General features: G+C 36.0%; 1 protein-coding gene across 1 annotated transcript in view; it reads left to right on the top strand.

The window, feature by feature from the left end:
* The window catches only part of Kntc1 (kinetochore associated 1), an 87,951-nt gene that overhangs the window by 33,529 nt on the left and 30,602 nt on the right, over positions 1-23,820 (top strand). The window contains 21 exon segments of the mRNA XM_048785481.1: positions 3,872-3,983; positions 4,933-5,076; positions 5,570-5,626; positions 5,719-5,820; positions 7,562-7,681; positions 7,775-7,918; positions 9,328-9,426; positions 9,981-10,084; positions 10,233-10,332; positions 11,011-11,145; positions 12,533-12,652; positions 13,602-13,674; positions 14,760-14,827; positions 17,636-17,916; positions 18,293-18,465; positions 18,828-18,925; positions 19,523-19,661; positions 20,367-20,423; positions 21,044-21,195; positions 22,921-23,025; positions 23,071-23,081. Coding sequence (XP_048641438.1) covers positions 3,872-3,983; positions 4,933-5,076; positions 5,570-5,626; positions 5,719-5,820; positions 7,562-7,681; positions 7,775-7,918; positions 9,328-9,426; positions 9,981-10,084; positions 10,233-10,332; positions 11,011-11,145; positions 12,533-12,652; positions 13,602-13,674; positions 14,760-14,827; positions 17,636-17,916; positions 18,293-18,465; positions 18,828-18,925; positions 19,523-19,661; positions 20,367-20,423; positions 21,044-21,195; positions 22,921-23,025; positions 23,071-23,081 — 2,394 coding nt within the window.

Raw genomic sequence — 23,820 nt, 5'->3', positions numbered from 1 at the left:
CCATAATTGTAAATGGGGGGTTTTCCTCCATCATTTTTTTTTTTGAGGCTTTTAAGCATTTTATGTTCATCTCAAATGAAAATAGCACCATTCTCTGAAATTTCAGCATGTTATAGAATACTTCCTAAATTTGATTTATCTTTTTCCCTACAATTTTTATTGGTGCATTATAGATGTACATACCAATGGAATTTGTTGTTGTTACGTATTCATACATGCCCACAATATACACTGTAAAAATATAATTCGCCCAATATCACTTCCCAGCACTTCCTTCCCTTCCTCCCTGTCTCTCGCCCTTTGGTCCCTTTCCTCCACTGATCTTCCTTTGATTTTCATGAGACACATCCACATCTTTCTTTTTTCCTTTCTAGCTTCCTGCACACGAGAGAAAACATACAACCCTTAACCCTCTGAGTTTGACATATTTTTCTCAACATAGTGGTCTCTAGTTCCATCCATTTTCCTGAAAATGACATAATTTCATTTTTCTTTATGGTCGAATAAAACGCCACTGTGTATATATACCACATTTTCTCAATCTATTCATCTGTCAATGGACACTTAGGCTGGGTCTATAATTTGGCTGCTGTAGGGCTGGTGTTGAAGTTCAGAGGTAGAGTGCTCGCCTAGTGTGCTTGTCTAGCATGCGTGAGGCACTGGGTTCAATCCTCAGCACCAAATAAAAGTAAAATAAAGATATTGTGTCCACCTATAACTAAAAAATAAATATTAAAAAAAGAGAAGTGTAGACTAATTTAAAAAAATGTTGCTGCTGTGAATTGTGCACTATTAACATGGGTATGCATACATTGAAGCAGAGACCCCACCCAGAAAACCCCTTGCTGTAATTAAGCTTCTTCTCTCATCAGAAAGATTTTTACAGGGCTGGGGATGTGACTCAAGCCGTGGCGCGCTCACCTGGCATGCGTGCGGCCTGGGTTCCATCCTCAGCACCACATACAAATAAAGATGTTGTGTCCGCCGAGAACTAAAAAATAAAGATTTTTTTAAAAAAAGATTTTTACAAAGAGTATCATAAGGCAGGATGTCTGCAGAAGGCACTGTGGTTGGAAGCTTCCTCTTTCTTGTAAATGCCAGGTTTACACACAAAAGGTGTGATTGAATAGACTCTGCAAGCTTGTTGTACAAAAAGATATCATCTGTTTTCTTGGTAAAAACTTGTGAAACCTGTGTCTGGTCTGGAGGACGGAATGAAAAGCACTTTTCACGCGAACCTCCAATCCCCCCTCCTGCTACTGAGTATAAAGTTCAAAAAATTCCCCAAATCTCTGTCCAGAGAACGATTCAGACATGAACCACATGGTAGACCGGCCAGCTACAGCCAATAAACTGCTTTCTGAAAATTCTTAGGGTGTCCAGCCTCTTCTGTCCCACTTCATGTCACTTCATGTATGATGGCTTTTTCAGTGTAAGTTCTAAGGCGTGGTCGTATGGTGGATTGATGCCTAGTCTCCATACTGATTTCCATAGTGGTTGTCCTAATTTATAATCCCACCAACAATTCAAAAGTATTCCTTTTTCTCCATATCCTCTCCTTATTTGTGTCATTATTTATATTCTTCATGACTGCCATTCTGACTGGTATGAGATAAAATCTCAGTGTAGTTTTGATTTGCATTTCCCTAATTGCTAATAATGGCCATTTGTATTTCTTTCTTTTTTCTTTTTTTTCCTTTTAGTTGTAGATGGACATAAGATCTTTATTTTTATTTATTTATTTTTATGTGGTGCTGAGGATTGAACCCAGGGCCTCACGCATACGAGGCAAGCGTTCTACCTCTGACCCACAGTTCCAGCCCGCCCATTTGTATTTCTTCTTTTGAAAAGTTTTAAATCATTTGTCCATTTATTAATTGGGTTATTTGGTTTTTGGAGTGTAGGTTTTTGAGTTCTTTATATATTCTAGGTATTAATCCTCTGTCAGAAGAGTAGCTAGCAAAAATTTTCTCCCATTCTGTAAGTTCTCTCTTCACATTTCTAATTGTTTCCTTTGCTGTGTAGAAGCTTTATAATTTGATGCCATCTCCTTTATTAACTCTTGACATTATTTCCTGATCTTAGGGGTTCTTTTGAAAAAGCCATTGCATGTATACTGGAATGTTGATCCTATGTTTTCTTCTAGGAGTTGCATATTTCTGTTCTAATTCCAAGGTCTTTGATCCATTTTGAGTTGACTTGAGCAGGGTGAGTGTTAAGGTCTAGTCTCATTCTTCTACATATGGATAACCAGTTTTCCCAACACCATTTTTTAAAAGGCCCTGTTCTCCAATGTATTTTTTGGGTGCTTTTGTCAAGGATCAGATGCCTCTATCTGTGTGGGTTTGTCTCTGGGATCTATTCTGTACCACAGGTCTAAGTGTCTGTTTTTAATGCCAGTACCATGCAGTTCTTGTTACTATAAATCTGTATTATAATTTGAAGTCAGGTATTATGATGCCTCCAGCATTGGTTTTTTTGGCTTAGAATTGCTTTGGCTATTTTGGTTCTTTTATTCTTCCAAATGAATTTTAGGATTTTGCTAGGTCTGTGACAAATGTCATTGGTATTTGTGGGTAATACATTGAATCTATATATTGCTTTTGGTAATGTGGTCATTTTAACTATTAATTCTGCCTTTCCAAGAGCTTGGGAAGTCTTTCCATCTTGTAGAGTCTTAATTCAGTTTCTTTCTTCAGTGTTCTGTAGTTTTCACTGTAGAGGTTTTTCACTTCTCGGTTGATTTATTCCTAGGTTTGTTGTTGTTGTTGTTGTTTTGAGGTTATTGTGAATGGAATTGGTTTCCCAATTTTTTTTCCTCAGCAGATTTATTGTTGCTACATAGGAAAACTATTGATTTTTGTGTGTTGATTTTGTCACTTGCTACTTTGCTAAATTAAAATTTGTTTATTAGCTCTAGCACCATTTTGGTGGTTTTTTTTTTATTTCTAGGTATAGGATCATATCATTTGCAAGCAGTGAGAATTTGACTTCTTTTTTTTTTTCTATTTTTATCCCTTTTATTTCCTTCTCTTGCCTAATTCTTGCTTCATGATTTTTTTAAACACTGTAGAGAGCTATAGATTTTTTAAAATGAACTACCTTATTGAATTCCTTTATTATTCATACTAATAATTCAATCAGTTGGTCCTATTTTTCCTGGTGTATAATTACACATTCAAATATTAATAGTTTTGCCTCATAAGTTCTGATTTCCTTTTTTCCTTGCCCAATTTCATTGGCTGGTATTACCTGAACCTTTCCAAATAATTAGTTAATAGATATCCTTTTATTCCTGACTTTAACAAAAATTGTTCCTTTTTATCATTTGAGCATGGGACAAGCTTTTGGGGGGATTTTATTTGTCATTATATCATCTCGAGGAAGTATTCATCATCTATATCTGAATTTTAATCAGAACTATATTGTCATTGCATCATTGTTGGTTATAAGACTGGAAATAATCTCAATATTCAACTCTGGGAGCTTAGGGAAATAGATAATAGTATATTCATGCCATGGAATGCTGTGTGGTCCTTAAAAAAAAAATTATGTTTATGTATACTGATTTAGTATGTGCACCAAGATGATAATAATTTTAATGTTTAGATAGCATATAAAAATTTATTCATTTAAGAGTTAAAATAGGTGTTAATGTATATAGTGATTATCTGAGGAACCCTACCAGAAAGCTAGGACTCTGGGGAAGATGACAGAAATTCTTTAGATCTGGAAAGAAAGAGACTTATTTTTCAATGTGGAATCTTTGGAATTGTTTTCATTTTTTGCTTTATGAGGATATCCACTTAAAAGATAAAACCTTAATTAATTTTATAAATTGTTAACTGTGTTTTTCCCTTTAACTTCCCAGTGGTAGTTCTTGGATTGAATTTCTGAATAATGAAGATGATCTTAAAGACATATTTTTACAGCTAAGAGAAGGAAATCTTGTCTGTGCACAGTATCTTTGGCTTCGACATCAGGTAATATATTTTGTGTTTTATTTTCCTAATAGCTTTCCAGTTTCTAACATGGGTTATTGACTCAGTGTTGGAAGCTAACAGGGCAACACATGTAACTGGGCAATAGAAAGTTTTCAGATTGATAAGGTGTGACCTTTCCTAGGGAAAAATAATCCTCTGACAATATTAAATCAGAGGAAGTGCTATGAAGATATCATAGAACCTGATTTTATCTCATCAGAATTTAATTGATTCCAAATCTTAGTTTATTAGACAACATTTTATTAACTGGTTAATTGATGGGCTCTGAATGATGTGAGGATAGAAAGGATGTTCCTGCTGCAATTCAGATCGTGGTATAGGAGTTGCCTGTTAAAAGTATTTTAACTTTTAAAATACTTTAAATAATACTTTAAATAATACTTTAAAGTATTATTTAAAATACTTTAAATAATACTTTAAGGCCAAGTGCGGTCGCATGCCTCTGTAGTCCCATGTATTTAGGAACCTAAGAGAGGAGGCTTCTCTGAGCTCAGGAATTTAGGGCCAGCCTAGGCAGCATGATGAGACCCCATCTCTTTAATTCCTTAATCAATTAATTAATTTTTAAAAAAATCATTCATCCAAATCCCTGAATGTTGGCCAATATTAATATCTAATGTTAGGTTCAGAAAATGTCTCAGTGTTTGTGGACACATTATCTGTTAGTATTTGTACTGTCACCTCCAACTATGTTTTCCTCTGCAGCACCTTTGTTGGTTCCGGTTTCTATCTGGCAGTCACTGATACGAGAGTTCAAGGGATTGTGACCCCTAACTTGAATCATTTACATAGAGTAAATCACCTTTAATGTTCATATTAAGTGAATAAAATATTCCTTGAGATGAATTCCTAAAATGGTCTTTGCTTTTTGGGAGGTTGTCAGTTAAAATTGTAAGCTAAGTCTTAATTCTCACTCCGCATGATTTAGGCAAATTTCAAAAGCAGATTTGATGTGAAGATGCTTGAGAACTTGCTCAACTCAATTTCCACACCAGTCTCTTTGCAAAAACTTTGTCCATGGCTTAAAAATGATGTGATCCCTTTTGTGAGAAGGACTGTTCCTGAAGGACAGGTGAGTTTCCTCCAGTATTTCCACTCCTCGTGATTCAATTTTATTATTTTTTCATTAGGTATTTGAAGACTAAGTCATGTTAACACAAGTTAGTTTTTTTTTTGTTTGTTTGTTTTTTTAAAGAGAGAGAGAGAGAATTTTGTAATATTTATTTTTTAGTTCTCGGCGGACACAACATCTTTGTTTGTATGTGGTACTGAGGATCGAACCTGGGCCGCACGCATGCCAGGCGAGCGCGCTACCACTTGAGCCACATCCCCAGCCCACAAGTTAGTTCTTTTAAGTGTCTCTTTTAAAAGATTATCCTTGGGCCGGAGGTATAATTCAGTGGTATGCCACTTACCTAGGATGTATAAGGCCCTGGGTTTGATTCCCAATGCTACAAAAAATAAATTAACAAATAATAATTTAGGAATGATGAACATAGAGGATTTTCATTATTTTATTGATTACCTATTGAGAATTTTACTTTTAAATGACATGTCTGTTTCAGAAAATTCTCGCAAAATGGTTAGAACAAGCAGCCAGGAACCTTGAATTAACTGATAAGGTAAAACCAGTACAATTAACATGAAAAAGACATTTTGTACACTCCCAATAGCATAAAACTCTGTTCCTAATGCTCTATAATATTTTTTAAAGGCAAACTGGCCAGAAAATGGATTTCAACTTGCAGAGGTATTTTTCACAGCAGAAAAAACAGATGAATTGGGATTGGCATCCTCCTGGCATTGGATTTCCTTGGTATGATGTACAGAATGGATTTTTAGTCATGAAATACTCCATTATACATTTATGTATATTGTAATTTGTTAAAGAAATGAATTTTGTCAAAACCCTTCCAATATTAAAGAGCATAAATATACATAGAAAAAAATCTGGAAATATTATCCGTTTTCTTTAATTTTTCTGTTTTTATATGCCTTTTTTTCTTTTTTTATTGGAACTAGGAATTGAACCTAGGGGTGCTTTACCACTGACCCACATCCCAGCCCTTTTTATTTTTTATCTTGAGATAGGGTCTCACTAAATTGCTTCTGTGTTGAACCAACAAAAGAGAAAGCAATATAAAAACATTCTACTAAGTAGTATAACTGGGATTTTCTGCATTAGGATTTCATTTTCAAAGACTGCAACAATCAGGTCTGCCTCTTTGATTTCAACTAGTAAGCCACCCCTTGATCTGATTGCATTTCTTAGATAATCCAACAGGATTATGGCTAAACTATCATTGATTTTTTTTTTTCTTTTTTAAGATTAAATTATGAAAACTATGGAACTAACAGTCTCAGCAGTGAACTGCAGGTGCCTTGCCTAACATGTGCAGGGCCCTGGCTTTGATCCCCAACATTCAATTATATATGTGTGTGTGGGGGGGGTTGCACAAGCACTGTTAGAGGGAGAGCTAAGATCAGGAAGATTGGTACTATTTTTGGGGTAAATAAAGTAAATTTATTGTTTGGCTCCTGGATTTCTTAAAGTTCATTTGTTATCCCCTTGAGGTTTCTAAAACTAGAATGCATTTATTATATTGAGAAGAAATATACATTCTTATATTTTTAAAATTTGTGAGAAGTACCATAATTTAGCTTATAAATTAATGTGTAAGAAAGACTTAATATAATCTCACCTCTGAAGCATTAAGTATTTTAGTACCAGAAAAATGTGACTTTTAAAATATATATTATGAAGTCACATTATTTCTTAAGTTTCAGTTACAAAGATAATAATATTTAAATTTCATGACCCCAAAATAATCAATTTCCTCCTACTTTTTGATATAGGTGCTATTAATTGTATCTCCTGATTATGCTCTCTAAAAATTGAGGTTTTTTTTTTCTGTAACACACAAGTAGTCTGTTGATATTCACTTTGAAATATATTTTTTTTCATACAAGAACTTTTTTGTCTTGATCTAAAAAATACTACTTTATCTTTTCCCTGTTAGTTGCCTCTTATCAATAAAAATCTGTTCCTGGGCTGGGGGAATATCTCAGTGGTAGAGCACTTGCCTAGCATGTGTGAGGTTCGATCCTCAGCACCACATGGAGATAGATGAATAAAATAAAAGTATTGTGTCCATCTACAAAAAAATAAATAAATAGTTTAAAAAATCTTGTTCCTTGCATGTAACTTTTTAGAAAATGTTATAGCTTTCTATTGTGTCATGATCTATATAATATATATATAGGTCATTGAGTACCATCAGGATGATATTTGTGTACCCAATTATATTTGGGTTCTGAAAGAAAATGTGTACCAATATTGCTATTTTTCTGTTTTAAATTTCTTTCCAATTCTGATCTATGTTAATGTGTACTAGATGATTTCAGTTAAAATTCTACAAAATTTAAAGCATAAATTGCTTCAAACCTGCAGGTTTCCTCTTACGTACATAATCATTATTTTCTTTGAAATAAGTTTGACTGTTTCCGTCTCACATTTTACCTCTGTGTCTTTAACAGTTTAAATGCTTTTGTTTTAGAAGGACTATCAAAACACGGAGGAAGTAGGTCAGTTACGTATGTTGGTAAACAACTTGCAAGAATTGATCACATTGCATAGGAAATATAACTGCAGATTGTCCCTCTCTGATTTTGAGAAGGTAAAATTTGAGGCTTATCCATACTGTTTTGTTTGTTGTATCCAGTTATGGCTAGATTCTTCATTTATGCCGTCTTTCTTGTCTACTATCCAGGAAAATGGAACCACCATAGTATTCCGAATGTTTGACAGAGTGTTGGCCCCGGAACTTATTCCCTCTGTCTTAGAGAAGAGTATAAGAGTTTACATGCAGGAACATGACTTGCAAGAGGAGGAACTTCTCTTGTTGTACATAGAGGTAATATTTCCATTATATCTGCTCTTATTTAAGGGGTCTGTGCTGTGTATCATTGTATTAAATGTTGAACTTTTTAAGGAATGTCATGCTTTACCATTGGGACTTATGAAACATTTTATTTCAACTGCTTTTGTTGTGTGTGATACTGGGGATGTAATTGTGAACCATGTCCCAGCCCTTTTATATTTTTTATTTTGAGACAGGATCTCAACAAGTTGCCCAGGCACTCCTTAAACTTGAAATCCTTCTGTCCCAACCTCCTGAGATGCTGGTATATAGATGTGCATTACCACAGAGCATATTGTATTAGTTAAGAACATGGATTAATTCTATTACTGACTGAGGGCCTTAAGTGAAAGGGAATAACATGAACTAGTCACAGTAGCTCATGCTGGTAGTCCTAGCTGCTGGGGAGGCTGAGTTGGGAGGATCATTTTGAGACCATGAGTTTGAGAGTACCCTGGGCAAGATAGTGAGACCTCATCTCAAAAAATTAAATTTAAAAAAATAATCTCAAAATAATAGGAATTTCTCCAAAGGGCTATTGTGAAATAATAGGGCATAATCTCAATAAATATAATGGTTTTTTTATGTTTTTGTTTTTGTGGTTTTGGTCCTGTGGTTTTGGCCTTGAACATGCTAAGTGTGTGCTCTACTCTGACCTATATTTGTAGCCTAGCAATTATATTTTGTAGATATTAATGTACTATAATGATCTAATTTGAAGATCCTTTAATAATGTTTTCTTCTGCCCAGTAACTAAGGAGACCGAGATAGGAGGATTGAAAATTTGAGCTAGTTTGGGCATCTTAACTCTGCAGACCCTGTCTCAAAACATAAAAAGGGCTGTGGATATACCTCAGGGCTAGAACCCCGTTCAATCCCCAGCCACCACCACTCCCTCCCCAAAAAGGATGTTTTCTTTCTTCCTGTCACACAGAAACCCATTATTTTCTGCAGTTACCATGCACCAATAATTCTAATTTATAAAAGAATATTTTTAAAATTTTCTGTTATATACCACTGACAGCTAAAGTTTTGATAATTTTGTAATATTTTACCATTGTTCCACATTTGTGGCTAATTAGAATTTTGGGTTTCTTTTTCCTTTTATGCATCCATAAAGGCCTTTTATCTATCTTTGTATACTCTTTTTTTAAGTAATAGCTTTTATTTATTTATTTATTTTTATTGGTACTAGAGATTGAACCTAGGAGTGCTTTACCAAAGAACTACATCCCCATCCATTTTTAATTTTAATATAGGGCCTCGCTAAGTTGCCCAAGCTGGCCCAAACTTGCATTCCTCCTGCCTCAGCATTCTGAGTAGCTGGGATTAAAGCCCCACACCCCTGCACCCAGCTGAGAGTTTTTAATTTTTGATAAACATGCATGTTTATCCCTTCCTAGGATTTACTGAAAAGATGTAGCTCAAAGTCCACCTCGCTTTTTGACACAGCATGGGAAGCAAAGGCCATGGCAGTGATAGGATGTTTGTCAGACACAGATGTAAGTAAACAGTGGCCACTGGATTTCTCAAGGCTTTTTTTGGATCATAAAAGTGGTGTTTGTTTAGTATGAAAAAATGATATTTGTTTAGTATGAAAAAAGAATTTAAGAACATAAAAATCACTCATAATTCTATTTTCTTTAATTATGGAAAATAAAATGTGAAAATTTTCTCATTTCCACCACTCAGGAGAATAGCCATGGATAATTGAGTGTATCTGTTTTCAGGGTTTCTGTGACTATAAGTAATACTTGGCCTTTATTTTGACTTTGCAATACTGTTACCATCCAAAATACAGTATGAATAAAATCACAGACATTATTATTTTTAAACAGACTGCAGAGGCAGCAGAAAGACATAACTTTGAACAGATAAAATACTTTTCTGAATTTTTTCTAAATAATAAGGTTGCTCTTTATGTGTGTAAATGGAAAGAAATATGTGCTCTCACAGTCAGAAGGTGAAATATTCTGGTTGATGCATGCAGTGCCATTAATTTACATGAAGCGTACCTCTGAGGGCTTGTCATTGTCCACATGTGTTCTTGCTGTAGCTTATATTTGATGCTGTGCTTAAGATAATGTATGCAGCAGTGGTTCCCTGGAGTGCAGCTGTGGAGCAGCTGGTGAAGCAACACCTGGAAATGGACCATCCCAAGTAAGGACAGCCCAGCAGACAGTGTGTGTTGTACCCTGGATAAACCTCCCATCTTGATTTGACATTCATTTATGTTTTTTATTTACTGGGCCCCAAAGTATTTCATAAAAAGCACAATTCATGTTAATACCAGTACATTTATTTTTAGAGTCAAGTTACTACAGGAAAGTTACAAACTAATGGAAATGAAGAAACTTTTACGAGGCTATGGGATAAGAGAGGTGAATCTCTTAAACAATGAAATAATGGTGAGTGTGCTAGTTAAAGACCATTTTTCCCTTTAATTTTCCTGTTTCTAGAGCAACATGGGAAATTTCATGAAGGTTTTATATTCTAAGAGGTTAATATAGTTAGATTCTCTTTTACATTTCTCTATAGGTATAAGAGTATTTAGTTTAGAGTTTTAAGGACAATGATAGTAAATTAAAAAGACAGTCAAAATTCAGAGTATAAATTGTGTTTTAATGTTTCATATAGGAGTTTAGTTTTTTAGTCATCAAGAGTTGAAGTTTTGTGGACTGGAGTTGTAGCTCAGTGGTAGAGCGCTTGCCTGAGGTACTAGATTCGATCCTTAGCACCACATATAAATAAATAAAGGTGTCGTGTTCAGGGCTGGGGATGGTGGCTCAAGCGGTAGCGCACTCCCCTGGCATGCGTGCGGTCCGGGTTTGTTCCTCAGCACCACATACAAACAAAGATGTTGTGTCTGCCAAAAACTAAAAAAAATAAATATTAAAATTCTCTCTCTCTCTCTTTAAAAAAAAAAAAGGTGTTGTGTTCATCTACAACTAAAAATATTAAAAGAGAGATAGTGTTGAGGTTTTGGTATATTATTTTAATTTTATGGCTACTTTGCCCTCGTAAGTAGGTGATTCCTGTATTCTCTACGAGAGATCTTATATTTGTTTTTATTATCTCTGTTTCAGAGGGTAGTCAGATACATTCTCAAGCAGGATGTCCCATCTTCCTTAGAAGATGCTTTAAAGGTGGCTCAAGCGTATAGGATTTCTGATGATGAAATCTACAGTCTAAGGATTATTGACCTGATTGATAGAGAACAGGTATGAAAGTTTTATATAGTAATTTCATAGGACTTCTTTGTTAACAAAATCCTTAAAAATAGAAACTAAACTAACTGAACTAATTTTCACAAAATAAAGTTGTAATAACATGAAAACATAGGATTGTTTGAATGGCTTCTTTTTTAATGTGTGAGTTCTTTAAAAGTATTTTGTGATTAGCTAATGGATGTTTATACTCTGATGGTTAATAAAACTTAGATGCATGTTTTTTTATATATCGTAGAACCCTTCAATTTCAGAATAAGGCATGGCTTTTCTTTTTCTATATCTTTTGATTTTTTGAGTGCTGGGTATTGAACCAGGCCCTCACACTTTGGAAGCCCTCTGGCCCTTCTTTTAAGAAAAAAATTTTTTTTTAAATTTTTATTTTAAGATAGGGTCTTGGAAAGTTGCTTAGGGCCTCTCTCAGTTGCTGAGACTAACCTTAAACTTGTGGTCTCCTGCTTCAGCCTCCTGAGTTGCCAAGATTACAGGTGTGCCACTTTGCCCATCTTCTCTTTTGTATTTTTAAGTGTCTTTATTTTCATATAATTCTATAATCATAGGCATTCTTTTTTTTTTTTTTCTCTCCTGAAGATGGACATAAGGGACGGGGCTGTGGCTCAGTGGTAGAGCACTTGCCTAGCATGCATGAGGCACTTGGTTTGATCCCCCGCACCACATAAAAATAAACAAATAAAATAAAGATCTTGTGTCCATCCACAACTAAAAAAATATTTAGAAGAAAAAAAGATGGACACAATATTTTTACTTTATTTTATTTATTTTTATATAGTGCTGAGGATTGAACCCAGTGCCTCACACATGTGAGGCAAGTACTCTATTGCTAAGCTATAACCCCAGCCCCAATCATAGGCATTATTAAGAAGTATGATAGTCTTCAGTACCTAGGATTGAATTTGAATTTTACTTTATGGTTTGCTGTCATCCAAGGCAGAATTTTCAGATTTTTTGTTTTTCAATACTGGGAATTGAACCCAGGGGTGCTCTACCATTGAACTATCTCTCCAGCCCTTTTTATTTTTTATTTTGAGGCAGGGTCTCACTAGGTTGCTAAGACTGGCCTCAAATTTGTGACCCTTCTGCCTCAGTCTCCTGGATAGCTTGGATTATAGATGTGCAGTACTGTGCCTAGCAATTTTCAGACTTTTTAAAATGCTCAACAATAATCTACTTTTCAGAATACTTTTTTTTTTTCTTTGATGTTTGGCATCAAATCCAGGTCCTCGTGCATGCTAGGTAAGTGAAATCAGGTTTTTCTTCTTTTTCCCTTTATTTTCATTTTTAAATAGAAAAGAAAGAGGTAAATCCGAGCTGCCCTTTGCAGGGAGCAGAAGGTTTTCTTCCCTTCTAACACTGTTCATAGGGTGAAGACTGTCTCCTCCTGTTGCGGTCTCTGCCTCCTGCCCAAGCTGAGAAAACTGCAGAAAGAGTCATCATCTGGGCACGACTGGCATTACAAGAGGAGCCAGATGATTCTAAAGAGGTGAGGTTTTCACTTAACAAAGTAGAAGTGAACCCCGTGGTTATGGATCTGAAGAGGATACAAAAGGTAGACTCACAAACAGGAAGGTCTTCCCTTTTCATTGCTAACGTGGCCTCTGGTAAAAGTTCCTGTGTAAATTTGGTTTATAGGAGAAAACCAGATACACCTACTTTGAGCAAATAATTTGGCCCTCAATGAATAATCCAGGATCTGCAAATTAGAAGGATTCACTGAAACAGCTGTTGTAGAGGAAGAGTTTTTCACAATCCTTTGATATGTAAACAATATTTTGTGCAGTGAAGGTATGATTACTGTCAAACAATAATGTCATCTGCAGATCAATGTAAGTCTAAATAATCTTAAATAATTGAGGCTTAGAAATGATGTCAAAAGAGCCAGTTCACTTCCTTAGAGATGAGGAATTAAATATCTAATTTATCCAGGGTAGTTTGATTTTCAGACCCTGAAGGGTAGGTGCCTGCCAGCTTCTCTCAGCCATCCATTCAATTATTTTTTACCTTAGGGAAGTGAGTTTTGTTTTTTAACACCTGATCTTCATTATGCTAATATTATCAGTAGGCATTAGATTCAGTATTGTAAATAGAGAATCCACTTCATTGTGAACTGGGCCCTATTGTTAACTCTTTAGAGGTTACATTCATAAACTAGGCTTTTAAGATAGGTGACTTTTCTGAGATTTTTACAAAGTGGCAGAGCCTCAACACAACACAACACAACTCAACACAAGTCTGATACCACCATCTGGACTTTTTCTTCCTCCTTTTCTGTAGTACTGTGGGTATAGAACACAGGGCCTCTTGAATGCTAGGCAATGCTCCACCACTGAGGTACACCCCAGCTCGCGATTCCATGGTTTTATGTGTTTGCATATGTACTACCAAAGTGGTTAGAAAAGGAAACAGATTTGATTTTGCATCTTTCTTTTTAGGACAAGGCCTGGAGAATGTCTGTGGCACAGACATCAGTGGATATTCTTAAAATACTTTGTGACGTTCAGAAAGGTAGGATCTGCCTCTGTTCCCTCGTATTGGTTTTGTTTTGATGGGGCACAATGACACCTCTCATCATACCCTCAGATTTCCTTTCTTATTGTCTTTATGAGCTTTCTCATTTTTGTCATTATAAATCTTTCTGTCTCATTATTTTTTTAATCAATAGTGGAAGAACAGAAGCATTTAAAACCCATGTGTTTATTTGTATGCTTCAGTAAGCTATTCAGTGCTGGGCTTTGGTACCTTTTACTTATTGCTCATTTTTCTCACATCTAGTTGGTTATGATCAGGGTAACAAACCCTACTTAATCCTAAACTTAAAACAATTAAGAAAAGAACTCTCTTGGGGGGCTGGGGCTGTAGCTCAGTGGCAGACCACTTTCCTAGCATGTGTGAAGCACTGGGTTTGATCCTTAGCACCACATAAAAAAAAAAAAAAAAAAAAAAAGATCTTATGTCCATCTACAACTACAAAAAAAGGGGGGAAAAAACTCTTGGGGGAAAAAAGCTATAATTTATTTCAGAACAATGACCATTTTTCTTTTAACCCTTAAATTTCCCTTTTTTACCTCCAGAAAGAGTAATTAGATTTCTTATTTCAAATTAGATCTCTTTTTGCACTTAAATTGTATTATAGCAGCATCTGAAAAAAATGCTATATACTTAGAAGAGAACCAAAGCCAATTATAGTCTGCTTTCTATTACTGTAACAAAACTCCTGAGGTTGGGTAATTTATAAAGATTAGGAGCTTACTTAGCTCATGATTTTGGAGGCTCTGGAGTCCAAGAGCATGTTGCTGGTGTCTGCTCACATCTTATCAGAGCCTTCTTGTTGCATCATGCTATGACAGAGAGTGTCAGATGGTAAGACTGAGCAAATTAGAGGAAGTGCTGAAGAGAGATTGCTTTTATCACAGAGCTGCTCCATGAATCCATGAACAGTGATCCATTCATGAGGACAGAGGTCTTGGACACTTCACAAAGGCCCCCTCTTAATACTGTTAACAGACACCTGAAATTCTGAGTACACATTCAAACCATTGTATATGGGAATTTGTATGTGTCTGCTATAACTTTTAAAAATTTAATTACAGACAATGTGCAGAAGAAGGATGAATGTGAAGAAATCTTGAAACAATTTCAAATGGTGGCCAGCCTACAGGTACACATGTTGCACTACCCCGAATGGTGTTACCCAACCAATGAGTGCATTCAAAATAGTGCCTGCTTAAAATGTGCTGTCCTAGCCGTCAGATACTTCACATACTACTTTTCTCTCTCTCACCAACTTTTTTTTTTTTTGGCACCAGGGATTGAACTCAAGGACACTTAACCACCAAGCCATATCCCCAGTCCTTTTTATGTTTTATTTAGAGACAGGGTCTTGCTGAGTTGCTTAGGGCCTTGCAGTTGCTGAGGCTGGCTTTGAACTCGTGATCCTTCTGCCTCCTGAGCTGTTGGGATTACAGGCGTACACCCACTGTGCCTGGCTCACCAACTTTTTGAGATATAATTTATGTACCATACTTCATCCACTTAAAGTGCATAATTCATGATTTTGGGCCTATTGCATTATTAAATCTTTTAAATTTTAGTAAAATACATATGAAATTGTCCATTTTAACTATTTTTCTGTACGTAGCTCAGCATTAATTTTGTTCACAGTGTTGTGTAACCTTCACATGTGTCTACTTTTTATCACTCCACACAGAAACTGTGGCCATTAAATTGCAATTCCCCCACTGCCTTTGATCTACTTTTTGTCTCTACAAATTTGCCAATTTTCACTATACACAAGTGGAATTATCCAACCAAGAGCATAATGAAGGAGTCCTGTGATCCAAAAGCTTGAGACTTACTGTGTTAATTGCTGTCTTTGTGAAAGGCTTCTGGGTAGTAAACATAAGTTAACTTCTCTATGTTCTTCTTAAATTTGAAAGTTAGAGGTATGTGTCATGTGTATTTATCCTGCTATCGTTGATAGAACATTTATTGTGTATCTGTGATATGCACATCGGCTGTGGAGGTGGCTGTTTTCCTCATTCTGCAGAGGAGTACTCAGACGCTCAACAATTCTAAGATCAGTGGTGGGGCATTTACCTAGCTTTTGTGATGCCCTAGGTCCTATCCCCAGCCTAGCAAAACACAAGTACCTTGCATCAGATTGACACTCATTCCCTGCTGCCTTTCATGGCTCCTCATGCTGTCTGACTCAGCACCCTTACTTCTGTTATTGTGCAGTTATTGTTATTATGACTTCTGTTATGAAACTGTTATTCTGTTTCATACTGTCTCACTAGCATTCAGCAGTTAAAATTAGAGTTTTAAATATTCAAAAAAATACATATCCCATAAAACTCCCAATGCCTGTTGATGATATGCAGAAGCCACATTGCTTCCAGAGAAGGTGCACATTAGAAGGAGAGAAACCAGTCATTTACATTTTGTTTACTTATATATTCATGCAGTACATGATTGAAAGACTTTAAGAGGAAAAATGGTTAAAGTGGTAAATTTCATATTATGTTCATTTTACCACAACAAAAAAAAAATACATAAGCTTATTTAAATTAACTCTCCACTTCAGATTGTAAGCAATAAAGAATTCTTTGACCACCCTCCAAAAAAAACATATATATATATATATATATATATATATATATATATATAAAAAACAAGTATACAAGCACTGTAAAAATAAGTCTCTTTCCTCTCTGACCCTCCAGCTCTTCTGTTTCCCACAATAACTGCAGCCACAGCAACCAGTTTCTCGGGTATCCTTCCAGAAGTTTTCAATGGCTCTCCAAGCATAGAAATTTCTGATTCCTAATCCAGGTGGTACTGTGATATATAATGAATAGAGTTTTCAACAGCATATCTACAGTAAATATCAGTAGTAAGCTCTCATATTGATTTCTGAGTACAGCTATTTCCTCATGGTTCATCCTTTTCAGGGAAAGATCACTAGTATTTTTTTTGGAGGAAGCATCCATTTGAAAATATTTATAGCCAGGCATGTGGTACCTACCTGTAGTCCCATCTGTAAAGGAGGCTGTGACAGGAGAATCACTTGAGCCCAGGAGTTCAAGGCCAGTGTAGACAACATATTGAAACCATGAGTTCAAAAATAAGAATAATTATTATATGTATAAAGACAGGGTATTGGCAGGGAAAGTTAAAAAAAATACTCAGTGTTATTTGGAAAAGGTAATAAATGAAATTATGCAGTATAGCCATAAAATGCTAGTGAAAGAAAATGTTAAGTGTTGATTAAGTTAAGTTATTATCAATGCGGGGGGAGCAGTTTTGTGTTCTGTAGAACATTTGGCAAGTTGGAGTGATTTTCAGCCATCATGATTGTGGGGAAGTGCTACTGGCATGTAGTGGGTAGAGGCCAGGAATGCCACTAAATATTCCTGTATTGTACATAGGACAGTTCCTTAACCTTGTGCAACAAAATGTTATTCATCCTAAAGAATTGTAAAGACTAGGAAACCCTAGTTTTGCTGTGCAGTATGGCATCAAAACAGGGGGTATAATTTGCCCTTACTACCTCTTTGCAACTTTCAGTGGGATTTTTACTAAGTCAGGTAACTAAATCCTTAGTCTGGAGTTTGTAGCCAACCAGAAGTCATGGAAAAGAGCAAATCTGATTTCTTCAAACCTATAGCGAAGACTTGTCCAAACTTAACACTTAAACCCTCCCTCTTTCTGTTCAGAGCTCCCTACAACACAGAATTATCTGGCTCAAAATTCAGCACTGCTAAAACAGAAACCCCAGGATATAGTGATGTTGTCCTATTTTCCAAGCTTTATATGATAGTTACTTTTGTAACTTGAAATGTAAAGATTTAGAATTCTTAATTTACAAGGGAGTAGTCTCCAAGGGAGAGGTTTGAAACATAATCATGATTCTGAACACAGGATAGACTAAGCAGACTTGGAACTTTGTCTTGCTTTTTTTCTGCAGGAGAACTTTGAGGTCTTTCTTTCGTTTGAAGATTATAGCAACAGTGCCGTGGTAGGAAATCTCCGTGAACAGTGCATTAAAGCTCATGAAGTTGTTCAGGCCAGGCACAAACCCGGGGGCACCGGAGAGCCCATTGCTGCTGAGGGGACGGGCCTGAGCACCAAATCAAAGCTTCATGGACAGGCATTGGCCTTACAGGTGTCCCCCCAAGAGCTGGAGGCAGAGCTGGCTTTGCGAGCCCTGAAAGACGGGAATGTCAGGACAGCGCTGAACAAATGCAGGTGACGTCTGGACCCCTGACTTCCCCACTTGTCTAAAAGTAACAAGTGCAGGACCAGTGACACCTTTTTTCTCAAAAGCAACTTTTGCTTTCTTACCCCGAGAGCCCATTTGTGGCCTCTGTGCCAGAATATAGTAGCATAGAAGGAATGTAACAAATACTGGTAAGTTATATAACATAACCATTGAATTTAGGTGTTGTGCCCTTTGACATTTAATGGTTTTTAAAATAATTTGAAAAATGAGGTTCACTATATGCCATGAAAACATTTTAAAGACATTTATGTGTCAGTAACAGCTTATATGCTAATGCAAGAAAAGCTGATGCATTTCCTTGTGATCTGAGTGTTCTAACCGTCCACACTTCCTCTCCTCCAGAGACCTGTTTAAGCATCACTGCAATGCCAACACAGGGAGGCTTCTGTTCCTGACGTGTCAGAAGCTTTGTCAGATGTTGGCTAATGACATCCCAATGAGAGCACCCGTAGGACTGAATCTCCCTTCTGAGATACACGATCTAGCATGCCAAGCTGCCACCATCTGCAGTCCAGGTGACAACACCGATAATAGTACTGTACTCTCTGGTTCCTTGCACACTTGTCTACTAAATGCCTTCTCTGTATGTTTGGGCATTCCAGTAACTAGGCAAGAGATAGTAGTTCTTCCTTCCAAAGTGACAACTATGATTGATTCTCTTTTAGGAATTATAGTTTTAAAATACTTCAAAATATCAACAATGTCATTTCTGACTATTGACAGTACTTGGCTTAAGGAAAAAACTCATACTAACTCATACTGCATGTAGAGTAGTTATAGCTGTGTGGAAACCTTAGAATTCTGAGTGGCGATTATAAAATGGTTGTTTTAAAGATATAAAACGGGAGCCTTATGATTTTTCTCTATTCTTTTTCAGATTTTTTACTAGATGCTTTAGAGCTATGTAAATACACATTAATAGCCGTGGAGCTTTCCAGACAGTGCCACATGGATGACTGTGGAATCCTAATGAAAGTAAATCACTTTAAAACTTTTTTTCCTTAAACAAAACCCCTGCCAACCCATATGTGCCACTTTGTATCATTTGACTTGCATAGTTTACAAAAATACTGCGTCTATCTCTTACATTTTCTTATTATACACTGAAAACCTACTTATAGGCGTGAAGCCCCTTCTCTTTTCCAGCCATTTATTGGTGTTAATTTACACTATTTTTTGAAACATTGGACCTCAAATGAGGCCTCTCTAGATATTATTCTTCTGTTAGATGTTTAATTTAAAATGAAATTTTTATATGCCATAGCCCAGAAGAAACAAAGAGTGTATCTGTCTTTGTTCTGCTATATTGCTCAGGGGGTAAAAACCAAAAAAAAAAAAAAAAGTCTGTACATGTTCAGCACAGACACAATTTTATTTTTCTGAATATTTTGCTCTAAAGTTGGTTGAATCCATAGCTCTGGAACTGTGTATATAGAGAGCCAGTGTACACAGTTGTATTTATCCATCAATACTGCTTGGCTGTAAGACACCTGATTCTGTATGCTAGTTGGTTATGATAAATATGTTTTGCAGCATACACAGTTCTGTCTTTTCTTATGGTTTGGTATTTAGGCTTCCTTTGGAACTCATAAGGATCCGTATGAAGAGTGGTCTTACAGTGACTTCTTCAATGAAGATGGAATTGTTCTGGAGTCACAGATGGTGCTACCAGTTATTTATGAGTTGATTTCATCACTTGTGCCTCTTGCTGGTAAATTTCACTTGTAGTGTTATTTTCTACGTATTTCTGCTTCATGCAAATTTAAACTAGAGGTTTGAAATTAGAACTATATACAGTAATGTACATGAATCTCACAGGCATAATGTTGAGAAAAAATAGCCAGATATAAAAGAATGCATACTGTATGATTGAATTCACATAAAGTAAAAGAACAGGCTAAAACTAAGCCATAGTGTTAGAAGTCAGGGAAGTGGTGACCCTTATGGGTAGGTAATAACTATATTGGCCATGTGGGGGATTCTGAGTGCTGATCATGTACTATATCTTAATCTTGTTCTGCTATATTCAGTTTGTGGAAATTTTTCAAGTTTTACAATTATCTGTGTGTTTTTCTGTTTGTGTAGTTCATGTTGTTTTGTTTTTTAAAGCAGCAGTTTGCTTTAGAATGTTTGATAATAGCACAATATTTAAATATCTCAGACAGCCATGGTGGTGCACACCCATCCATAATCCCAGTGACCTGGGAGCTGAGGCAGAAGGATCTCAAGTTAAGGTTGGCCTTGGCAACTTAGCAAGATCCTGTCTCAAAATAAAATAAAAGGATTAGAGATGTAGCTCAGCGGTGAAATGCCCTGGATTTAATTCCCAGTACCGTATAAATAAATAAATATGGGTATTTGCTTTATAAGAGTGTTATTTTATTTAGTGGTATTAATTTTTTGTTTTCTTTTGTAGAAAGCAGAAGATATCCCTTGGATTCTATAAGTATGCCATACTGCTCCATTAGGGAAGGTATTTAATATCAGAAGTATATCACATTATATTATAATTTTATAAATATACAAATACAGGAATTCCTTAAAAATCTGAATATTAATCTGAATTTTTCCTTTTTGTAATTATTTAGTATTTTATTATTAATTTTCCAGAAGATCAGTAGCTTATGTGATTTGGCTGATAATATTAACACTTATGAATCTTCTCAAATTTTAATCTTCCATATAGAGAAACAGTTTTTATCCACAGGTGATTTTTTTTTAAATAGTAAAATTATAATAAAAAATCTCATTATTTAATGAAGTTAGTTATTTTTTGTTTAAATCCAGCCTCCTGTTACCTCTGTCATTAACTAACTCTGAGAATGAATTCCATGACCGTCAACCTGCATTGAGGAAGTAGGCTGGGCTGTGGTTGTAGCTCAGTGGTAGAGCACTTGCCTAGCATGTGTGAGGCACTGGGTTGGATCCTCAGCACCACATAAAAATAAATAAATAAAATAAAGGTATGGTGTCTATCTACAACTAAAAATAAAAAAAATTTTTAAAGTAGAGTGTTCCTGAAAGCAGTTTCTCTTTATATGATCTTTCTCTGTTTAAAACATGTAAATATTAAAACTTTTTTTCACTTTGCAGGAGACAACCTTATCTTTCCTATTATACGTTCCATCTCTACCCTGCTTCAGAACCTCCAGGAATCTAGCCAGTGGGAGCTGGCGCTGAGATTCGTAGTTGGTTCCTTTGGTACTTGCCTCCAGCACTCTGTGTCCAACTTCATGAATGCCAGTGTGAGTGAGAAGGTGTAGTTTCTAGAACAAATACTTTGACTTTGGGTAAATAGAGATACAAAAGCATTGCCAAACAAAAGAATTTGGAGTTCACATTTTCCTGTTTGATCCTGTAGCAAAAAAATTAAATCATGTGTAAAATTTAAGAGACATTTGTTAATTTGTTAAACGTCTATTAAATTTAGGTACAATTCAAGGTTTTGCACATTTATTTTTATGTGGTGCTGAGGATCGAACCCAGGGCCTCCCACGTGCTAGGCGAGTGCTCTACCACTGAGCCACAACCCCAGCCCCTGCACTTTTTGGGGGGGCATGGGTAGTGGAGATTGAACCAAGGGTACTTTATCACTGAGCTACATCCACAGTCTTTTTTTATTTTATTTATTTATTTATTTTTTTGAGACAGCATCTCTATAAAGTTGCTGAGGGCCTCACTGAGTTGCCCAGGTTGGCCTTGAATTTGTGATCTTCCTACCTCAGCCTCCCAAGTTGCTGAGATTATAGGTGTGCACCTCTGTGCCCAGTCTTTGGCACACATATCCATCCTCACTCTGCACGACAACTCCCAGAGTCTCCATTTTGGAAATATGGAAACTCAAACTCAGAGAGGTGAAATAAGTTCCCTACAGTTTTCGGTTGGGTTGATAGTTCTTCACATCCAAGTTTAGTGCGGTATCCTTCTGCCATTTTTTTTTTTTTTTTTTTTTTACCCAATTATAATTATTTCCTAACAGCATTATAGAAGAGATTCTATAAGACAAACCACCTGTTGATAACTTGCTTATGAAAATAGGTCTCAGAGGAAGTTGTCTCTGTTTCCAGTACTCTGTTGATTCACATTAATTGCCGATTCTTTCTTTTTTAAATTGACTCTATTGAGGTATATCTTTCAAAATTAAAATGTTCATGTTTTAAATGTGTCAACCATTGTATCCCTCTTATCACCAATACCACAATCAAAATATAGAGGTTTTTTTGTTTATTTTTGGTTTTATGGTACTGGGGATAGGACCCAGGAGTACTTTACCACTGAACTATATTTGCACTTTTTTCTTTTTTTTTTTTTTTTTGAGACAGAATCTTGCTAACTTGCTTAGGTCCTTGCTAAGTTACTGAGGCTAGCTAGTCTCAAACTTGCAAGTCTCCTGCCTCAGTTCCCTGAGTCGCTGGGATTACAGGCTTGTGCCACTGCATCCAGCAAGATACAGAATGTTTTTAAGTATTTTTTTTTTTTTTAGTTGTAGATAGACATAATACCCTTTATTTTATTTATTTATTTTTATGTGGTGCAAAGGATCAAACTCAGGGCCTCACACATGATAAGCAAATGCTCTGCCACTGAGCCACAACCCCAGTCCAAGATTTTTTTTTTTTTTTTTAAGAGAGAGAGAGAGAGAATTTTTTAATATTTATTTTTTAGTTTTCGGCAGACCCAACATCTTTGTTTGTATGTGGTGCTAAGGATTGAACCCGGGCCGCACACATGCCAGGCGAGCGCACTACCGCTTGAGCCACATCCCCGGCCCTCCAAGAATATTTTTAAAAGTTCCTTTTTCCTCTTCCAAGTCAGTCTCCCCACCCTAGCTCCAGTTTTCTATCACTATAAATTAAAAGCTAAGTTTTTTGCATAAAACATAAATTTTCTGTGTTCTTTATTATCTGAGGCAAGTTTTTAGAATGATTCATAGAAGTGGACTTAAAGATTCTTTTGTTCTTTTTTAAAAGTTACTTGGTGAAACCACATTAATTAATTCAAGACATATTGTTATGGAATTGAAAGAAAAATCCGTTATGTTTATCAGGGGAAATGCTACAATTCTACTGCACAAAGTAAGTATTGGTGGTTTGTTTATTTATTGCCTGTTTCGTTTTTAGCTTGGTCAGCAGTATCTATGATTCAGTATGACAGTGTTCTACTGTTCTAAGATTTTAAGAACCTGTATTACTTTATTTTTTTAAGACAAGGTCTCACTGAGTTACCCAGATTGGCCTGGAACTTTTTTGGGTGGGGCGGGGGGTGGATATACCAGGGATTGAACCAAAGAGCGCTTAACCACTGAGCCACATCCCCATCCCTTTTTATTTATTCATTTTTATTTTAAGACATGTTCTCACTAAGTTGCTTATAGTCTTGCTAAGTTGCTAAGGCTAACTTTGAACCTGTGGTCCTCCTCCCTCAGCCTTCCAAGCCACTGGGATTAAAGGCGTGTGCTACCATGCCCACCTGGCCTGGAACTTTCAGTCCCCCTGCCTCATCCTCCCAAGTAATGGGGATATGGGGATTACAAGCATGTACCACCATGCTCAGCAGGCTTTATTATTTAAAATATTATTTTTGAAATAGGATCTCATTAAGTTGCTGAGGCTTGCCTTGAATTTATAATCCTCCTATTTTAGCCTCCTAAGTTTCTGGGATTACAGCATGTATCTCACTGTGCACAGATAAGTCATGACCTTTTTAAGAACACTGGAGTGCTGAGGTTGAGGGTCTGTTTGGACTATATCCAAGAGAACCCTGTAGAACAGGATCTCTATAGTCATTTTCTTTCAAAGAGTGTAGAGAATTAGGGGAGTAACAGGAGGATTTCAATGATTTTTTTTTTTTTTTTTTTTTTTTTTTTTTTT

The sequence above is a fragment of the Marmota marmota genome, unplaced genomic scaffold (assembly GCF_001458135.2).
Source record: "Marmota marmota marmota unplaced genomic scaffold, marMar, whole genome shotgun sequence".
Taxonomy (NCBI): Eukaryota; Metazoa; Chordata; class Mammalia; order Rodentia; family Sciuridae; genus Marmota; species Marmota marmota.
This window is presented reverse-complemented; position numbering and strand designations above follow the sequence as displayed.